The sequence below is a fragment of the Strix aluco genome, unplaced genomic scaffold (genome assembly GCF_031877795.1).
Source record: "Strix aluco isolate bStrAlu1 unplaced genomic scaffold, bStrAlu1.hap1 HAP1_SCAFFOLD_49, whole genome shotgun sequence".
NCBI classification, from domain to species: domain Eukaryota; kingdom Metazoa; phylum Chordata; class Aves; order Strigiformes; family Strigidae; genus Strix; species Strix aluco.
The window spans coordinates 59,523-76,373 of record NW_027436512.1 but is presented as its reverse complement, the minus strand read 5'-3'; the positions used below and the strand labels follow the sequence as shown (position 1 = coordinate 76,373).

The following is a 16,851-nucleotide window of genomic DNA, read 5'->3' as shown; positions in this document are numbered from 1 at the left end:
AAACCAGCCATTCTAGAGTCATGGGCTGCTTCTGCAAAGATCACAGCTGTATAAATACTACAGATCCATTAACAGGAAGAAGAGAACTCAGAGTGCACAGATGTGTGGCAGTGACTGGAAAGAGGGGTGAGCTCAAGAGGCAGGAAATTTTATAAAACCATAAAAGGAAGATCCCTTCTGGAAGAAAAGACCTAACAGCTACTTGCACGTGGACAGTCTGAGAGGCCAACAGAGAGTTGCCTTTTTTCATTTGTTTTTAAAGAGGTCAATTAATACCTATTTCTCAACCTTGCAACTCCTTCCATATTCTTTAAGAAGCCTCTTACAAGTCTGATTGGGCAGGGCTAGCTGTAGGGAAGTACCAGTACCTTTACCTAAAAGTAAAATATTCTTTACAAATAGTATCTGTAGTTTAATTTCATTTACAGAATAAATTTTGCATTTAGTGCATATGCAACTGATGAGATAAGATTTATATACTGCTTTGTAAACTTTCCATACCTTTGTAAAATAAAGCCTTCAGATTAATAAACAGTTACTTGCCTGTGTTCAACAATTAGAAGAAACAGCAAATAAGGAGTTAAACTCTTTTTTTTTTTTTACATTCCTATCAGTGGCTATGGTGGAATAAACCAGTGCTTGGTTGATTGTAAAATGATGAAGTACATTTGAGATAAGATTTTTTTTATTTAACATCACTATACAAAATGTTCACTAGTGATATAGTAAACATGTACAAATTTTCATCTTATTTGCCTTACTAGCATTAACATATGGGCACTTTTCTACATATTCAAATTAATGGAATAACTCTGTAATAAGGCATATTCCATGCACACCATTAGAAAAAGACAAATAGAGAGGGAAGAGTTATGGAGTGTGAAATCTGTGCGCATGTGTAATCATGTGTTATGTATGATCTAATCTCTATAGAGAACATGAACAGATAAAGTAGTTTTTTCAGTACTGTGCAGATCACATTTAATCATTCACCAAATCTTCATTAAGTTACTATATCTTTTATTTATTTTCAGGCACTATATCAAATAAGATTTTCAGTTTTCTTTTGAAAAAAGATACACAGGTCAGTGAAACACCCAGCAGTCTCTGAAGAGTTTCCAACTACAGGACATGGATAAAAGACCTCAAGGTCAGTACCAGTCTGCCAGAGTCCTCTCTTAATGAGCATCTCCAGAATCAAAGGCAGGCAAATATCTGACATTTAAATTCCCACAGCAACGAGAAGAAATTTTCCAATAAGAACTACACATCCTTATAGTTCTGATGGGTTTTTGATCAAGAGGCAAATATCAGTGCAAGTCTCTTGCTACACAAACCTCATAGCATGGCTTTATTAAGATGAGGAAAACACATGCAGGATCTGAAAATAATGTACTCATCCTCATTCTAGGCAGTGAATGTTGTCCTATGTAGTCCAAATTACTTCAATAAATATTACAGTGTATCTTCTCACAGCTTTGCGAAAGCCCCAGATATCATGCAAGAAAACAGTCCACATATACCATGGACAGATGACTTCTAGCTTTCAGGCACTCTCTTGCCCTCTCATACAGAATCTTCCTAGAAATTTCTGGATCATGTTTAATAACAAAAATTCTGTAGCACATATTACATAACTAAAAAATACAATAGAAATATAAAGATATCTGGAAAAAATAAAGCTTTTCACACTCTTACTCCTTCAGAGCCAAAGATCTTCATAAGAGTAAGAGAATAGAAAAGGCAAAGTCATAAGGATATTGACAGCCCTCAATTATTAAATGACGTTTTATGTAACAAGATGATTCATTATAGAAACAAGCAGCAATGAACTATGATTATACAAAGCGAAACAAAACATGCCAATAAGTGACCTAAGCTTTACTGAACTCCCTCCCTCCCCCCCTAAAATGCCACATAGATTTTTGTCCATATAAAGCACATACAGTATGCTATATGTGCATTTGTCTTTTGTGCTTTTTAGACATGCACAAAAACTGCACGAGTATCTTAGGAATGCTGACAGTTGTTTAAAATTAAAGCAGTAACCCATGTTGGTGATTCAAAGTTGTACATGTTCTTCCTCTTCTAAAGCAAGCAAATAAAATAGCCATATACATGTTATCAATACATCTATTTATAATTACACACTGATTCAGCAAGAAAATTTAGGAGAGCGCTAGTGTTAAATATTCAGCCTCATGGTGTTGCAACACTTCTTCACTTCAGTATACAAAGCCTAGAACTTCAGCCATAAAAAGACTGTAGATCCTTTGTTCCAGCATGGAGTGCTCTATGCATGGTCACTGCAACGTGGAATGCTCACTCAGTCTTGTTCTGATCACTGCAGGTAAGCAAAGACAAAATACAGTACTGAAAATTTTGAACACTAATAGGAAAACAAGAACTTGTTAAACCCCTTAAATAGTATCAGTACTGCTATTATCACGTTTGAACTGTTGGCTCATGACAACCACGTTTTAAATAGTTTGTCTACACTAGTTCTCTAACATACAATTAAAAATGTGAATCATTACAGGGCTACCTGTTACAGAAGGATCAAATTACTAAGACTTTTGGAGTCTGATATAATAGAACCTAAACAGAGATAGCCTATGTCATGCATAGAAAAGTAATAAAAACTCATTTTCAGATCATGCTCTAATAAGTCAAGCTACCAAATGCTACTTTGTAGCTGGAATTTGGTGGTTTGACACTACAGTTATATGTAATGAAGTATATGGCAAGAACCTACACTAACAAAAATTAAGCAAAGCCTTACTTAGCACAAAGGCTTACGTCTGACAGATTCAGACATCCCCAAAAGTGATCAAGAAATTCTTTTGTAATGTCACATCATCATTTAAGCATTAAAGTAATTTTAGATTAGACCAATGACATATACCATTGAAATACATCCATTAACTTCAAAAAAGCATCTGTAAATGCCTTTTCTTTCTTAGGCTCATCAGAGAGACTAAAAATTTATGTCACAGTCTTTTAAATACTCCAGTAATTGACACTGGTTTGTCAGAAAAGTTCCATTAATAAAAATCCTAGATTTAAACTATTCTGTCAATATAAAAGAATACTTTGATCTTCATAATATTCTATCAGATATACAATTATAACTAAAATTTAAGATATCAAAATCTCATGAGGCTCTAGAGAAACTTCAGTATGTATCCTTTTCAGAACAAGTGTAAAATGGCTGTGATAGCTGAGAAAATACTTCATCCTTTTATACTTCTACATAAATTAAACATGCATGCAAAAACTTGCAAGATGAATGAGAAAAAGTTTACAAAATCTAATGCTTAATAACTTGTGCAGCCCTTATTTTTCATGCTAATACACACAAATTGCATACATATATTAAAACTAAGCACTGAATTCATGCTAAGACATTTCTAGATTGCATACTTCTGTTTGGCCTTAAACATTTACAACAGTGAATCAAGAATAAAAAAAATGAATGTATACTTGCTAATACTAGAATAAAATAGTCTTTCCTGCCGTTTTCTCTTGCACGTATGATGTAAAACGCTTTAAGAATTTTGGATATTCTCGTTTTGCCACTGCCCGTAACACTGATGCTGGTGCCCATCCTCCTGGGTTCACTAGAAGTAGACAGTAAGCCAGACATTGAAATACAGCATATCTGCTAAAAGCTAGAAAAGAAAATTTAAGTTTGTATTCCGGCAACTCTTTCTGAAGTAACAGGAAAGAATAATCAGCAGAATTTATGCCCTTACAGCTTGTATTGCAGCACTTTCTACTCTTAATAATCTAATTCAGTCCAGTTCTATGATGTCAGTATTTAGAAAACATTAAACATGATGTGTTGTTTTTGGGGAATGCCCAAATGAAAGATGATATTCTTTAAGTACTTCCAAGAAACAACAGAAAAAGAGACTCAAGTTACTTCTTATTTCAAAGAAAATAGAGGTCAGTCAACTTTTCAATAACTGCTGCATTTGCCTGCAGAATTGCTACATAGCCAATGTCTTACAAAATAATTTTAAAGCACTGTAAACAAAATTTGAACTGATTCTAATATGCTTAAATTCACAGGTCAAGTATTTTGCTGAAAAGGCCGCCAACTTCCCCTGTAATCACAGTTCAGAATTTGTGAATGAAAATGCATTTTTTAAATAATTGGGAAACATCATATAGTATTATTAGTATTATTTGTACAGGATTTAATACAAGCTGCATCATTCCTATATGGCATAGATTTACAGAACCCATTTGTCCTGGTTTCAGCTGGGATAGAGTTAATTTTCTTCCTAGTACAGTGCTGTGTTTTGGATTTAATGCTGATAACACACCGATGTTTTAGTTGTTGCTAAGTAGTGCTTATCCTAAATTAAGGATTTTTCAGTTTCCCATGCTCTGTCAGCAAGCAGGTGCACAAGAAGCTGGGAGGGAGCATGGCCAGGACAGCAGACCCGAACTATATTCCATACCATAGAACATCATGCTCAGTATATAAAGGGGGGGGGGGAGTTGTTCATGAGGGGTAGATTGCTGCTCAGGCATCAGTCAGCAGGTGGTAGGTGATTGCACTGTGCATCACTTGTCTTTTCTTGGGTTTTATTTCTCTCTTTTTGCTATATTCCTTTTCATTACTACTATTATTATTATTATAATATTTTATTATTGTTGTTGTTATTATATTTTAAACTCTTATCTCAACTGGCGAGTTTGTTGGTGGTGGGGTTTTGTTTGTTTGTTGTTTTGTTGGTGGTTTTTTTTTTTTCTGATTCTCCTCCCCATCCCACTGGGAGGGGGGAGGAGTGAGGGAACAGTTGCATGGTGCTTAGCTGCTGGCTGGGGTTAAAACACAACACCATTTTTCAGACTTTGATTCTTTAGTAAGCAATGTAATAGGTGGTCAAAAATAATAAGCAGGTGAGATACTCAAAGTGTTTTGCAGCTGCAGGAGAGGAGCTAATAGGTATGCGGTTCCAATACTATAATACACTGCTAAATACTGGGTACAGTAACAATACAGTTTGTCGGCTTTGCTAACTTTGCAGTCAATACCAAAGATTCTCCAAGTTAAAAAAAAAAATTAAAAAATATATAGACTAGATTATACAGATTGCAAACATCCTCATACAAAATTTATTTGTCCCTTAATACTGAGGGTAAGAACTGTATCTTTAATATCAGCAGCTTTTCAGCCTAACAATATGAATTGAGGAAAAAGAAATTGACAGCAATACATGAATAAAACCCCAGACTATTACTGAAACTAAAAGCTTATGCCAAGCCATCCCAGTTGCAGACATTTCTTCTGCCCATCTCCCTTCACCCCAAGGTTCTGTACTTCGGACTGAGCTACATATTACTTCCATTTATTCCTCCCAGAATGCCACACAATGAAAGATACCATTCACTGATTGACATAGCACATTAATTCAAGTCTTTTTGACCACGAAGACCACAAGTGTGATCCTATATATATAAATTTAACAGAAAACTGCATCAACCTTTTTTTTTGCCAGTATTCAGCTGAAATGCTAAGGCTTGGACAATAGGCCCAAGTCAGAGCTGACCTATAGATGAATCCTGTACGTTTTATAACTGATAAGCATTGTACTAATAGGTATTATACTAAGTTATAGCAAACCACCTATCCTGATGTAAAAGGTGGGAATATTGAAGCCTGAGCAACAGGCCCTGAACCGAAATTGCTAACTCAGTATGTAGTCATTAATGAAATATGTATAGAAAATGTAGCTTAAACATCATAAAACATGTATCCTTCTTTGTGTGTGTAAACAAGATAACAGGGCCACAAAGACAGTTGTCTGGCCCTGTGACCTGGTGTGTGACCTTGCTCATAAATCACCTAGATAAGCTGGGAAAACTCCCTTAGTTTTTTCCCTGAGCCCCGGCCAGGCTCTGGGAAAATCTAACGTGAGACTGACTCCAGATATTTCCGCTTAAAACAAAAGGTGCCAGCTATTCTGGCGTACTGATTTCAGGTGTATAAGGCTGGACCCGCTCACAGCGACTTTGGGTGCCTCACCTACGGGTGGACGCACCGCGTAGGATTTCCCACTTGCCGGGACAGGCTCTCCAAATCCTCGCTGTAACCGGGGCTGCCCAGCGCCTGCGGGTCTGGATGATGGTAACGTATGCAAGTGGTGATGGATCTTTCTTGATCACTCTTCTCTCTCTCATGTAGTAATGATTTGATGCATTACCCTGTATTTTCCTGTTTGTTGCTTTAAGTGCACTATTCTGCCTTTTCTTCCTGCATGTTTTCTGTATTACGCTGTTACGTTATTTGGTTATCACCAGTAAAATACGCCTGCGCTTTTCACTCTGGTGTCTGAGTTTCATTGATATCCCTGATCAGCAAAACATCAGCTCCCCAGAATTAGCATATATCATGAATGTCATATTGAAAAATTTTAGACTTACCATTAGCTACATATGTAATCTTGCATAGGATATTGTCCCTGCTTATTTCCTTGTTCCCCTCTGGTGGGCTTACTAACGTCTGACAAATCATAGCAATATTTATTTTAGCACGGACACAGCGATTGTTCAGCTGCCAAAAAAAGGAAAGAAACATTTGTAAACTCCAAACTAAGTTTATTTCAGCATACTTAACTGCTAACATTTTAATTTACTGTAAAGTCTAAGACACTCCAAAAGTTGTGTTTCTGGGAATTTGTGTTCTAGCACTACATGGATGTAACATGAATGTGAATGAAAGGTACATGGTGAATAGGGAAAGAGTTAAACTGAAATGCCTGAATCTCAGGTTTCTGTTTGCTTAATACAGTGAATTATTTCAATTATTGTGAAAAGTAAGGAAACTTCTAAAGAATAATGCATCAGCATTTACAAGTATCAGTTAGTAACTTTCCCCTTGTAAGCAGGCAATGGCATAGCAATCAGCACAGAAACACTCAAAGAAAACAATCATTGCTACTAGCTGACAGAACCAAGGCAGAACTGGGTAAGCTTGAGGTTTAACAGATTCCATATCTACAGTTATGCAAGCCTATTCCCATGTCTGACAATACTGAAGAGTTATTGATTTGATTCCATACAAAGTAACCTTCTTTAAAATGTTTTCACATCTCCAGAAATTTTGCTTTCATTTTTTCTGCAACACCTTAGATCTGCCAACTCTTGAGATAAGGTAAGAAAGTTTTTGGCTCAGAATGCCTTCATCAGGTCATTGTATCATCTGGTTTAAACAAAACTGTATTTTTGCATACCTCCTCCCCCCCTTACACTAGTATTGCAAGACCATAACCACATAATAGAAAAATGGTATCTTAAAAGCAGAACTTGATAGAATTAAAACAACACTTACAGGAGCACTGTCATGTTCCACAGAGAAATTGCATACAATCCATGTTTCAGGATCATTTTCACTGAATGCTGGTATCTTTCTGATGGCAGACAAATACAGCACATCCCTTTGAGAAGCCGGCCACACCCTCTGCAGAGAAACACCCGAATATAAGCTTTTCCAGTTTTGCAAATTAAGTACTTACTATCCTTGGATAAAGGAAAAAAACAAACAAGGCAAAACAGGTCAGTCACGTTCACGTTATTTAAGTAAAAAAGTTTCTTCAAGTTAGTAATTTCATGCAATTTTCAAAACCAAAACAGAACATAGGTGTTGTACAGATGTGTATCAGATTATATGGCTACACTTCATTTAAAAAAATTAAGGTAAAAGCTTAAGGCCTTTGAAAGGCAAGGAACCAAGCTGCAATGACTTTTTCAGTAGACAACCAGGAAAAGGCACTTCCCCTCCTGTTCTCTCAACCTCAGGTTTACATTTTAGTGAATACTTGTAAGCTACAAATTGAACTAGTGGTTAAGTATAAATAGATGCATCTACAGTTATTTATGTCTCCATAAATATGGAGAGAGAGAAAAAAAAGAGAGCAAGAAATATTTATAACAAATATTATTTCAAGAAGCTACTACTTCAGTGAGACAGATATGGTAAACTGGTATTATCCAAGAGAAAGTTTCAGAAGCAAAGTGTCTGATAAAATAAAGTAAAACTATACAGAAGCTATTTTCCTGACACTCAATAGGGGGAAAAAGTCTAGCTTTCACCACAGTGCTATACAGTTCACACAATTGCCTTATTCAAAAATTGGAGTCTGCTGTTATGGCAGTTTTAAAGCAACCATGTTACTAGTAAAACTGTAAAAAAAAAAAGATTTATTTTAATATTTGAGTACACTAATACTTGGAATCATGCAAGATTAAAAATGAATTTGTACACTTCAGTCCCAATTTTTTTGAACCTGTTAGGTTACAGTCATTGGGTTATAAGTCAAATGAACATTTTAGTAAAGCTACATCAGAACTGGTTGGGGTGAAAAACTATAATAAAGTTAAGAGAACAAATGTTGTACCAGCAATTACACCACCTCATAATGCAAATGTATATGTCAACTAATGGTGGTCAACAATAGCTTGCATTATTTCAGCAGAACATATGATACAGTGGTATGGGTTTCTTCCTTGAAGTCAGTGTCAATTTATTGCTTCAGTTTGCTTTAGATGACCCTTGCTTTGCTGGCAACGATATACTTGAAATTAAAAACAGTCCTTATTTGTTATTAACAAGCTCTATCAGACACATACACAACCAATTATGGTATCAAGCCAAGTTTGAAAAATTTACAGTTACAGTTTAATAGAGAACTTGTTCTGAACTGTTGTTTTGAATAGTATTTTAAGTTGTTAAGACATTAAAATATTTCAGAATAGTTTAGAATACATATGCCCCAGACTGTCTCACTAAGGTGTGTATACAGGTTAAGTGTTATTATTACCTTATGCATCTGGTAAATGATGATTGCATTATCAGCTAAATTTTCCACAACATGGAAATTTTCAATTGTTGCTAAAAGAGGGGGGGGGGGGGGGGAAAAATCCATCAGTAAACAAGCACGGATATTAGGTCAATATTATAAATAACATGCTTGCTGATAAACATGCAAAGAACGGATTCCTTACTTTCCCAGTCATTACGAACGTCAACATTCCAGAAGTAGTGACAAACTTCATGCCCCGTTACCCCTTTAACAGCATGTGTTGCTTTCAAAGGATCTAAAACTATTCCATTCTCTTCCACCTCTCTTCTGTACACCTATGGCCAAATACAACGAAAGAAATGCAGAACAGAAATTATCAAAACGGTTCATGATTTAATTGTTTAAAGCTTCATCAGCTTTGATAAAAACTTACCTAGAAGATTAACACATAAATAATTTGCCACGTCAGTGTTCTCTGGTAACTACCAATGCAGACATTCTTGCATGGCAATTCACATTCATATACCAGTATTTTAAGAATCTCTATTTCAAAAATGATTAAGCTACCTTATTTATCACTATGCACAAGGATGCATACAAGCACAGTGGAGTAGCCGACAGTAACTTGCTACCATATAACATTTTCATACATTAAATTTAAACACCATTTTAACACCAAGTTTTAAGTAGGAGAAAATGTGAAAGGAATCTGCAAAGACTTTGTTTGTTGCTATTGCAAGAGTTGCATAAGGTTTTGCATGAATAAATATATTAGAAGCTGCAGCTCTTGTGGACTCCAGTCCTAACAAACAATGCTATTCTCAGAGAGAAATTTTAACAGCATAACTTGCTGAGTGACAGTATTCAAGAGAATAAAAATACCTGTCTTCACAGCATATCTTATATCAATTAAGCAAAACCCAAAATCCTTACCTTCATTTCTCCTTCTTCTACCACTAGCTGCCAATTGGCATCTCCTCCTACATCTTGCAAGGAATATGTCATATGGTTCTGTACCATTTCTTCCACCTTTAAAGAAAAAAAATACACATTTTTAAATCACTCCTTCCATCATCTTGGGCAGGGGACTGTACAGTATTGGAGGCCACAAGTCAATACTGCAAATCCTGTGCAGGAGTTGAACTTGGACAACAGAGCCTTCTATCACAGGTTAAGAACAAGCAGATACTTCTAGCCTTCAGAAACAAAAGCCAAAATCTTGATTCAGCTTCCAACTTCATTCTTTATGGGTACTTCCCCATCCTTCCTTTGCACCTCTAAACTGTCAAAACTTACTATTTCTACCTAAGACAGTTTTATTTCAGCATGTAGAAAGTTACTTCAGGTCTCTCCAAATACAATTACAATGCATTGTAAGACTTCAAAGCCAATATTCACTGAAGAGCATTTAAAAAGCTGAACAGGGGGAGGGGGGGGAAGAGACAGACAAGCTCTAAAAAAGTGAATGCATATCAAGTCATAATGAAACAGCAGTGAAGGAAACAGTCATGAGCAAAGCATGTCTATTCTGTTTCATTGACATCTTTGCACAGTTGCCAGCTAGAAAAACAGAACAGAAATGCTTATATTCCAAAAAATTATGATGATGCAGAGACTCCACTATTATAAAATACTCAATTAAAAATTACTTAGACAGTTGCATGCTTTTCTTAAAGGCCAAATATTTGATACATTTTTACCAAGCTATGTGAATACCTAATTTTTTTTGGTTCCAAATAACATGCATGAAAATGGGTGGTAGGACAGGAAATGGATTTTTATTTTAAATCTACAGTCTTATTCTACGTTTCTTTTGTGTCTGTCCCCTCTGTTTCCAAATCCCACTCTGCCCCAAATAAAAAGAGAGACAAAAATATAAAGCATCCATTGCTGTGTAATGTTTAAAAGTGCTGGAAACAATTTAATATCTTTTTCCACCTAAAATGTAGGCGACTACTAAAACTCATCACAGCAAATAAGTCCACGTAATTGACACTATTTTCCTGAATTACTAGAAATACCTAGGAAAAGCACTGCAAACAAAGGTTAGTCAATTGACCAGCATACAGATTAGTCTAAGTGTACAATCACAAGATTAATACTGAACCTATAAGTGGTTTTTGCACAACTTACAAAACCAACAATAATAAAGAACCTTAGCATCTAGTATCTTAATGCCACTACAAGTGACAAACAAATTTTAAAGACAAAATTAAGCCTCTGATTTAAAAGCAAGAAAAACTATTTCATTTGAAGCAAAGACCATCTCCAGCCCACACAAAACATTATTTTATTACTTTTATTATAATTAGAAATGTAAAATTTTTAAGCTGTAGGCACTTTTATTAAAGTTACTGAAATCAATCCAACAGTTTCACAAGATTTGGGCCTCTGCACAAGTGATGCATGCAAACAGAATGTAAAAAGACAACCATTTAGTACAGGAATAGAGAATTTTTTTTTTTTTTTTTTTGACCTCAACATACTAGTTTAAAGCAAGCAGTGATTTATGTAACAAAAACCCCAGGTTCTAGAGAAGAGGATGAAATACAAAGATATGCAACCCCCACTCTACACATTAACACAGTACCTGGGTGCTGAATCTGTGAACATCAGAGGCACTGACTAGATCAATGGAAGACATGGAAGAGTGACTACAGGGCTACCAGAGACAGACAAGGAAAAAAAAAAAAAAAAGTAATCAGAACAAAGGCACAACAGAGCATTCAGTACCAACTTGCAAGCACAAGATAATGAAGAAAAGGAAAACAAAAGCACCATAAGCAGCAAGCACAGCAGTGAATACCGATTTCATGCACTTATGTATTATGCTCCCAGTGTAGCCCTAAGAAGAGCACAGTGTTTCCAGGAAGACTAAAAAACAGTCAACTGATCCTAATGCAAGAGACTGGATTTTTAATTTATTTTTTTTTTAAATCAATTAAATGAATTTTGGTGAAGGTATCTTAAAAACAGTGAAGTTAGCAAGTTGGGATATTTTTTCCTTTAGTATAATCTCTAACTGACAAGCTTGAAACAAGTCAGGAGTATTCTAAATGGATACTGAAATCAGCATTTTTTTAGCCAAGACAAAAACCAGTCCTTCTCCAATTCCAGCTACTTCAATGGAAAATGAGTAAATCATTGAAAGTTATACTAGAAACGCCTAAATAAAATTTAAAAAAATAAATCAATCTTACCTATCCATATAAAATATTATAAAGAAATATAAGTTGGCCTATTATTCAGAGGACGTCATGAGAAATATCTTACCTTTTGAACAAATCTATGAGTCCCCACAGCAGAATATGCATCACCAGAAGGTAAGGATGCTGGCCAGTGTAATCTGACCTTTTCACTCTGGGACTGCAACAAAACAGGTTCAATTATTGGTAACTAGCTACTACTGGGTAGACTATGAAACAAGAGTGAGGCATCCTCAATCTATATAGTGGCTACAACAACTAATACTGTCCATGACAGACATGAAGTTGTCATCCTGCTGGAGTTCTCAGTAAGTGAATGGGCCTGGAGACTGAATTGCCCATTCATCTATATTTCAAGATGTATTTCCAGGTTAAGCAAAATAGACTGGCAGCATTACAGATGTTGCATCCATGTAGTAGTACAACCGTCACTTAAAACTTGTACTTTCCGCTAAGAGACCCCAACATAGATAAACTCTGTTGGGTACTATATGTCCACTAGACATTGTATTCACTATATCCATAAGCCTAAAACCTTTTAAGACAAAGGAGGCACCACACTTTGTTATTCCCTCTCATTTTATACACTACTATATGTTCTCATATTCTATATATTTCATCACATGCATCTTATCCCTTTTTGATCCTTGTCACTGAAGTGTATTCAAGAAATGAGTTAGAGAAATAGCCAGAGCCTACACATTTTTTTTTAAATAAAAAACAAACACCAACAGAACTATGTCCTTCCTATTTCACATACTGCTACAGTCAAAAGAAACTTCAGAGCAATGATTAGGTTTTGAAAAATAGCTGCAGTATTTGATATTCTTATTTGCACAAGGCATCGGTTACGTATAAAGATAAGTTTTATACAGGACTAATACACTTATTTAGGAATTAGAAACCAGAGACATTCAATTAGCTTAACACTTATACAATCCTTTTCTATGCAAGCTGTGAAGTCACTCTCTCAAAATTAGTGTTAAGCAATGATATTTAACTTTACAAATATTAAGTAGTGAATTCTACTTATAAGCATCAGTATAAAATATCTAGAGTTTCAGGAGATGCACCGCAGGACTAAGTCACAGAAGTCTTCCACGAAGTGCCCATCATTAACACACTTTTCAAGTAACAATACCTGTTCTTCCATTTTATCCTGTCTGTCAAGAGCAGCTTCAACAGCATCAAAGAATTCTTCTTCATTAATCAGACTATTAGGACCCTCCTAGAGCATAAAAACCAAAAGTAGTTCAAAATTTGAGACACAAGAGCTCCACTTAAGTTTACTATTAGAAATAAATATTTATATATTATGCATATAACTGACAGAAGGAAATTTCTTCCACAGACCTAAAATATTTTCACCAATATTCTTAGATTACAATTCATCTGAAAACCCTGCTTGTTAAAGGAAGCGTTGAGGTTTGAACTCAGCCGGCAGCCAGACACCACGTGGCCAGCTGTTCACCTCCCCCCTCCCTGGTGAAATAGGGGAGGGACAAAAAGAAGAGAACTCGTAGGTTGAATAAAAAGAAAGCATTTACTAAATATACCAAGAGAACAACAGTAACAATAGCAAGTCCAAAAAGAAACGGGTAAAATGCAGCAGTGGCTTACCGAGCGCGGCGACCGCCCCCCCAGCAACACGCGACTGGAAACGGTGCCCACCTGTATCCCTGGGCATGGCATCACATGGTATGAAATACTCCAGTGACTGATAGGGACCGGCCCTCCAGCTGTGCTCCCTCTCAACCCAGGGAACGTTAACTCCATCCTGGTCGAAACCAGGACAGTCTCCAGCCCTTATTCCATACCACTGACGTCATGCTCAGGTTCCAAATCCATCCTAAGGAATCACCACCCCTTTTTCCCAGGTCTCACAGATACCATTCCCTCAGTCTATGGGCCATCCTTCCACAATGTCTGCTGAGTTCATTTAGTCCATAACTTCGGGTTCCATCTGTCATGACAGTCTATAAGGCTGAGGAATGAGGTGGAGTTGGCTCAGTCGGTGGAGCAGGAGGCTTTGGATGTGGCACAGGGATGTTGCAAGGCACTAATTGCAATAACAGGGTTATTTGACAGTCTGGTTCATTGGCTGTTCTCACCTAAAATCAAATCTCCCTGAGGCACACATCGGACCTCTCCATCCTTCTGCACTACCCACCAAGTGCACCCAGGTCCTTGGGCAAAAGTAATCCCACGCATGGGTTTACCTTTGCCCACTGCAGGAGTAACCCAGACGGTCTTCCCCAACATATTCCTAATGCGCACTACGGGGGCTTTATCCCCATCCACGGTATGTAGGAGGTTTGATTGAGCAGGGCCAGCTTGCTTGGCAGATCCTCTGGGATTGACTAACCAGGTGGCTTTTGCTAAATGCACGTCCCAGTGTTTGAAAGTCCCACCCCCCATTGCTCTCAGTGCAGTTTTCAGCAACCCACTGTATCGCTCAATTTTCCCAGAGGCTGGTGCATGGTAGGGAATGTGATATATCCACTCAATGCCATGTTCTTTGGCCCAGGCCTCTATGAGGTTGTTTCGGAAATGTGTCCCATTATCTGACTCAATCCCTTCTGGCGTGCCATGCCGCCGTAAGACTTTCTCCTCAAGGCCTAAAATGGTGTTCCGGGCAGTGGCATGGGGCACGGCCTAAGTTTCCAACCAACCAGTGGCTGCTTCCACCACTGTAAGCACAGAGTGTTTGCCATGCCGAGTTTGTGGGAGCGTGATATAATCAATGTGCCAGGCCTCCCCATATTTACATTTGACCATCGTCCTCCATACCAAATGGGCTTTAACTGTGGGAGGCATTGGCCTGTCAGCCCTGTGCAGCCCCTGAGAAGCAGCCAGGCTTTGATGAAAAACAGGCCTTGGGAGAAAGATAAGAGGCTGTTGAGTTATGCCAAGGTGGCAGGGAAAAACAACGGCCAGCTGCAACACTGAGCTGTGGGAAAGTCCTGAACTGTGAGAAGTTACCGCCGCGTGAACAGCGCGTGAACGAGAGGGTGATTGGTCTGCACAGCGCGTGTTAGAGTGGTCTGATGCTGGTAGGAGAAAAGATATATAGCTGTCTAATTGCTGATTTGTTAACTATGAAGTAAAAGCTTTACTGACAGCATCCGAGAGCATGAGTATGTACCGTTGTAACAATAAACTCTCCTTCTTTCTGGATTTCATCGGGAGTCCGTGCCTCAGTTGCCACAAATGGTGCCCCATGTGTGCGGGAAATAAGCGTGACCAGCTTGGATTACTCCCGTGGCAAACCCCTCAGAATTTAAGTAGCTGCTGAAAGGAAGCAGGAGCCGGCATCAATCACCATTGCAGGGTGAGCAAGGTGAGCTGTGGGGAAGCGATGGGTAGTTTAATATCCTCGGAAGAAAAGTCAGTGCTTGCACTGATGGAAAGACTGTTAGCTAAATATGACACCCATATTAACCCGCACGCCTTGAAGAGACTTTTAAAGTGGGTATCAGAGAAATACTGGGAGTTGACCCGGTTACTATATTCACTGTTCCGATGTGGGATGAAGCAGGAGTAAAATTGTGGGACTATGCAACCCGAGGGAATGAGGTTGCAGCAGAACTCTTGCACGCGTGGAGAACTCTTTTTGAGATAATAAAAAGACACAATAATGAACACGGCCAGGCTGTTAATACAGAGAATGAGGACACAGAGAGCGAGGACGCATATGTTGAACCCCGGCAGCAAGATTTATATGCTGACTCTGTAGACTGTGATAATCTTTTAGACCCTGACACTGTAAATCCTAAAAGAGACCCTGGCCTGTGTCCTCCCTTAGCTGGGGATGATCCGTGGGGAAAAGTGAGGCAAGAAGCCTTGGCGCAAGGGGATATGGACATGGCGAGAAGGATTGTTGCTCCTGGAATTTATGAGCCGGGATGTCACCCACGTTGGGAAGGACTGCAATTTTCTGTTATTAAAGAACTTAGAAAAGCAGCGATTAACTTCGGGATTACATCTCCTTATACTACTAACTTGCTGGGCTCGGTAATGGCTAGTTACACCTTGACTCCTCGAGACTGCAAAACCTTAATGCAATTAATATTGACAGGAACTCAATATGATATGTGGCAGTCAGCGTGGCATAGGTTTGTAGAAGAAAAACATCTACGATATCTAAACTTGCCGCCTGCTGATCCTGCAGCACTTCTCCCTTTCGATGCCTTGGTGGGTAAAGGGCAGTGGCATGATCCTGCTTGACAAGCAAGGGAGACGCTGCGGCATGTGTTGGATGATATAAAAGATCTGGCATATCGAGCATTTTTACAGGTACCTAAAGCTGGCAAACCTATGAAATCATTTACTGACATTAAGCAAGGTGCAAAGGAGCCATATATGCAGTTTATTGATAGACTGGGAGAAAGTTTGAACAAACAGATCCCTAATGAGGACGCTCGTCAAATGTTGTTATTGAAACTAGCAGTTACTAATGCCAATGCTGACTGTCAGAAAGTGTTGTTGCCATTGCACAATCCGAATCTTATTCAAATGATAGAAACATGTAATAGAATTGGCACTGTTGATCATAAATATGAGGCAACAGCTGCTGCTTTTGCTTCTCTTAATAATATGAGACAACAGACCTGTTTTGGGTGTGGACAAGCAGAACATCTCAAAAAACAATGTCTAAATCAGCAAAAGCAGGTCAAAGCTCCTAATGTCTGCCCGCGGTGTAAGAAGGGTAAACATTTTGCAAAGGAGTGTCAGTCCAAATTTGATAAAGATGGGAGGCCGATTTCGGGAAACCAATCAATCAGCGTGGGCCGGAATTGCGCCAAGACACAAATCATTCCGGTAAATCC

General features: G+C 37.9%; 1 protein-coding gene across 14 annotated transcripts in view; it reads right to left on the bottom strand.

Moving 5' to 3' along the window:
- Positions 1-1,003: 1,003 nt before the first annotated feature.
- Positions 1,004-16,851, bottom strand: part of LOC141918929 (ceramide transfer protein-like) — a 67,954-nt gene continuing 52,106 nt past the window's right edge. For 6 of the 14 annotated variants that reach the window (XM_074813876.1, XM_074813881.1, XM_074813877.1 and 3 more), the window contains 10 exons: positions 13,164-13,250; positions 12,090-12,182; positions 11,407-11,478; positions 9,750-9,845; positions 9,019-9,151; positions 8,835-8,905; positions 7,346-7,474; positions 6,439-6,568; positions 3,517-3,671; positions 1,004-2,348 (listed from right to left, as the gene is read on the bottom strand). In XM_074813876.1, coding sequence (XP_074669977.1) covers positions 2,304-2,348; positions 3,517-3,671; positions 6,439-6,568; positions 7,346-7,474; positions 8,835-8,905; positions 9,019-9,151; positions 9,750-9,845; positions 11,407-11,478; positions 12,090-12,182; positions 13,164-13,250 — 1,011 coding nt within the window. In that variant the 3' untranslated portion in view covers positions 1,004-2,303. Of the gene's footprint in view, positions 2,349-3,483; positions 3,672-6,438; positions 6,569-7,345; positions 7,475-8,834; positions 8,906-9,018; positions 9,152-9,749; positions 9,846-11,406; positions 11,479-12,089; positions 12,183-13,163; positions 13,251-16,851 lie in introns of those variants that run through there. The other 8 variants (XM_074813871.1, XM_074813870.1, XM_074813873.1 and 5 more) reach the window with 8 other exon arrangements.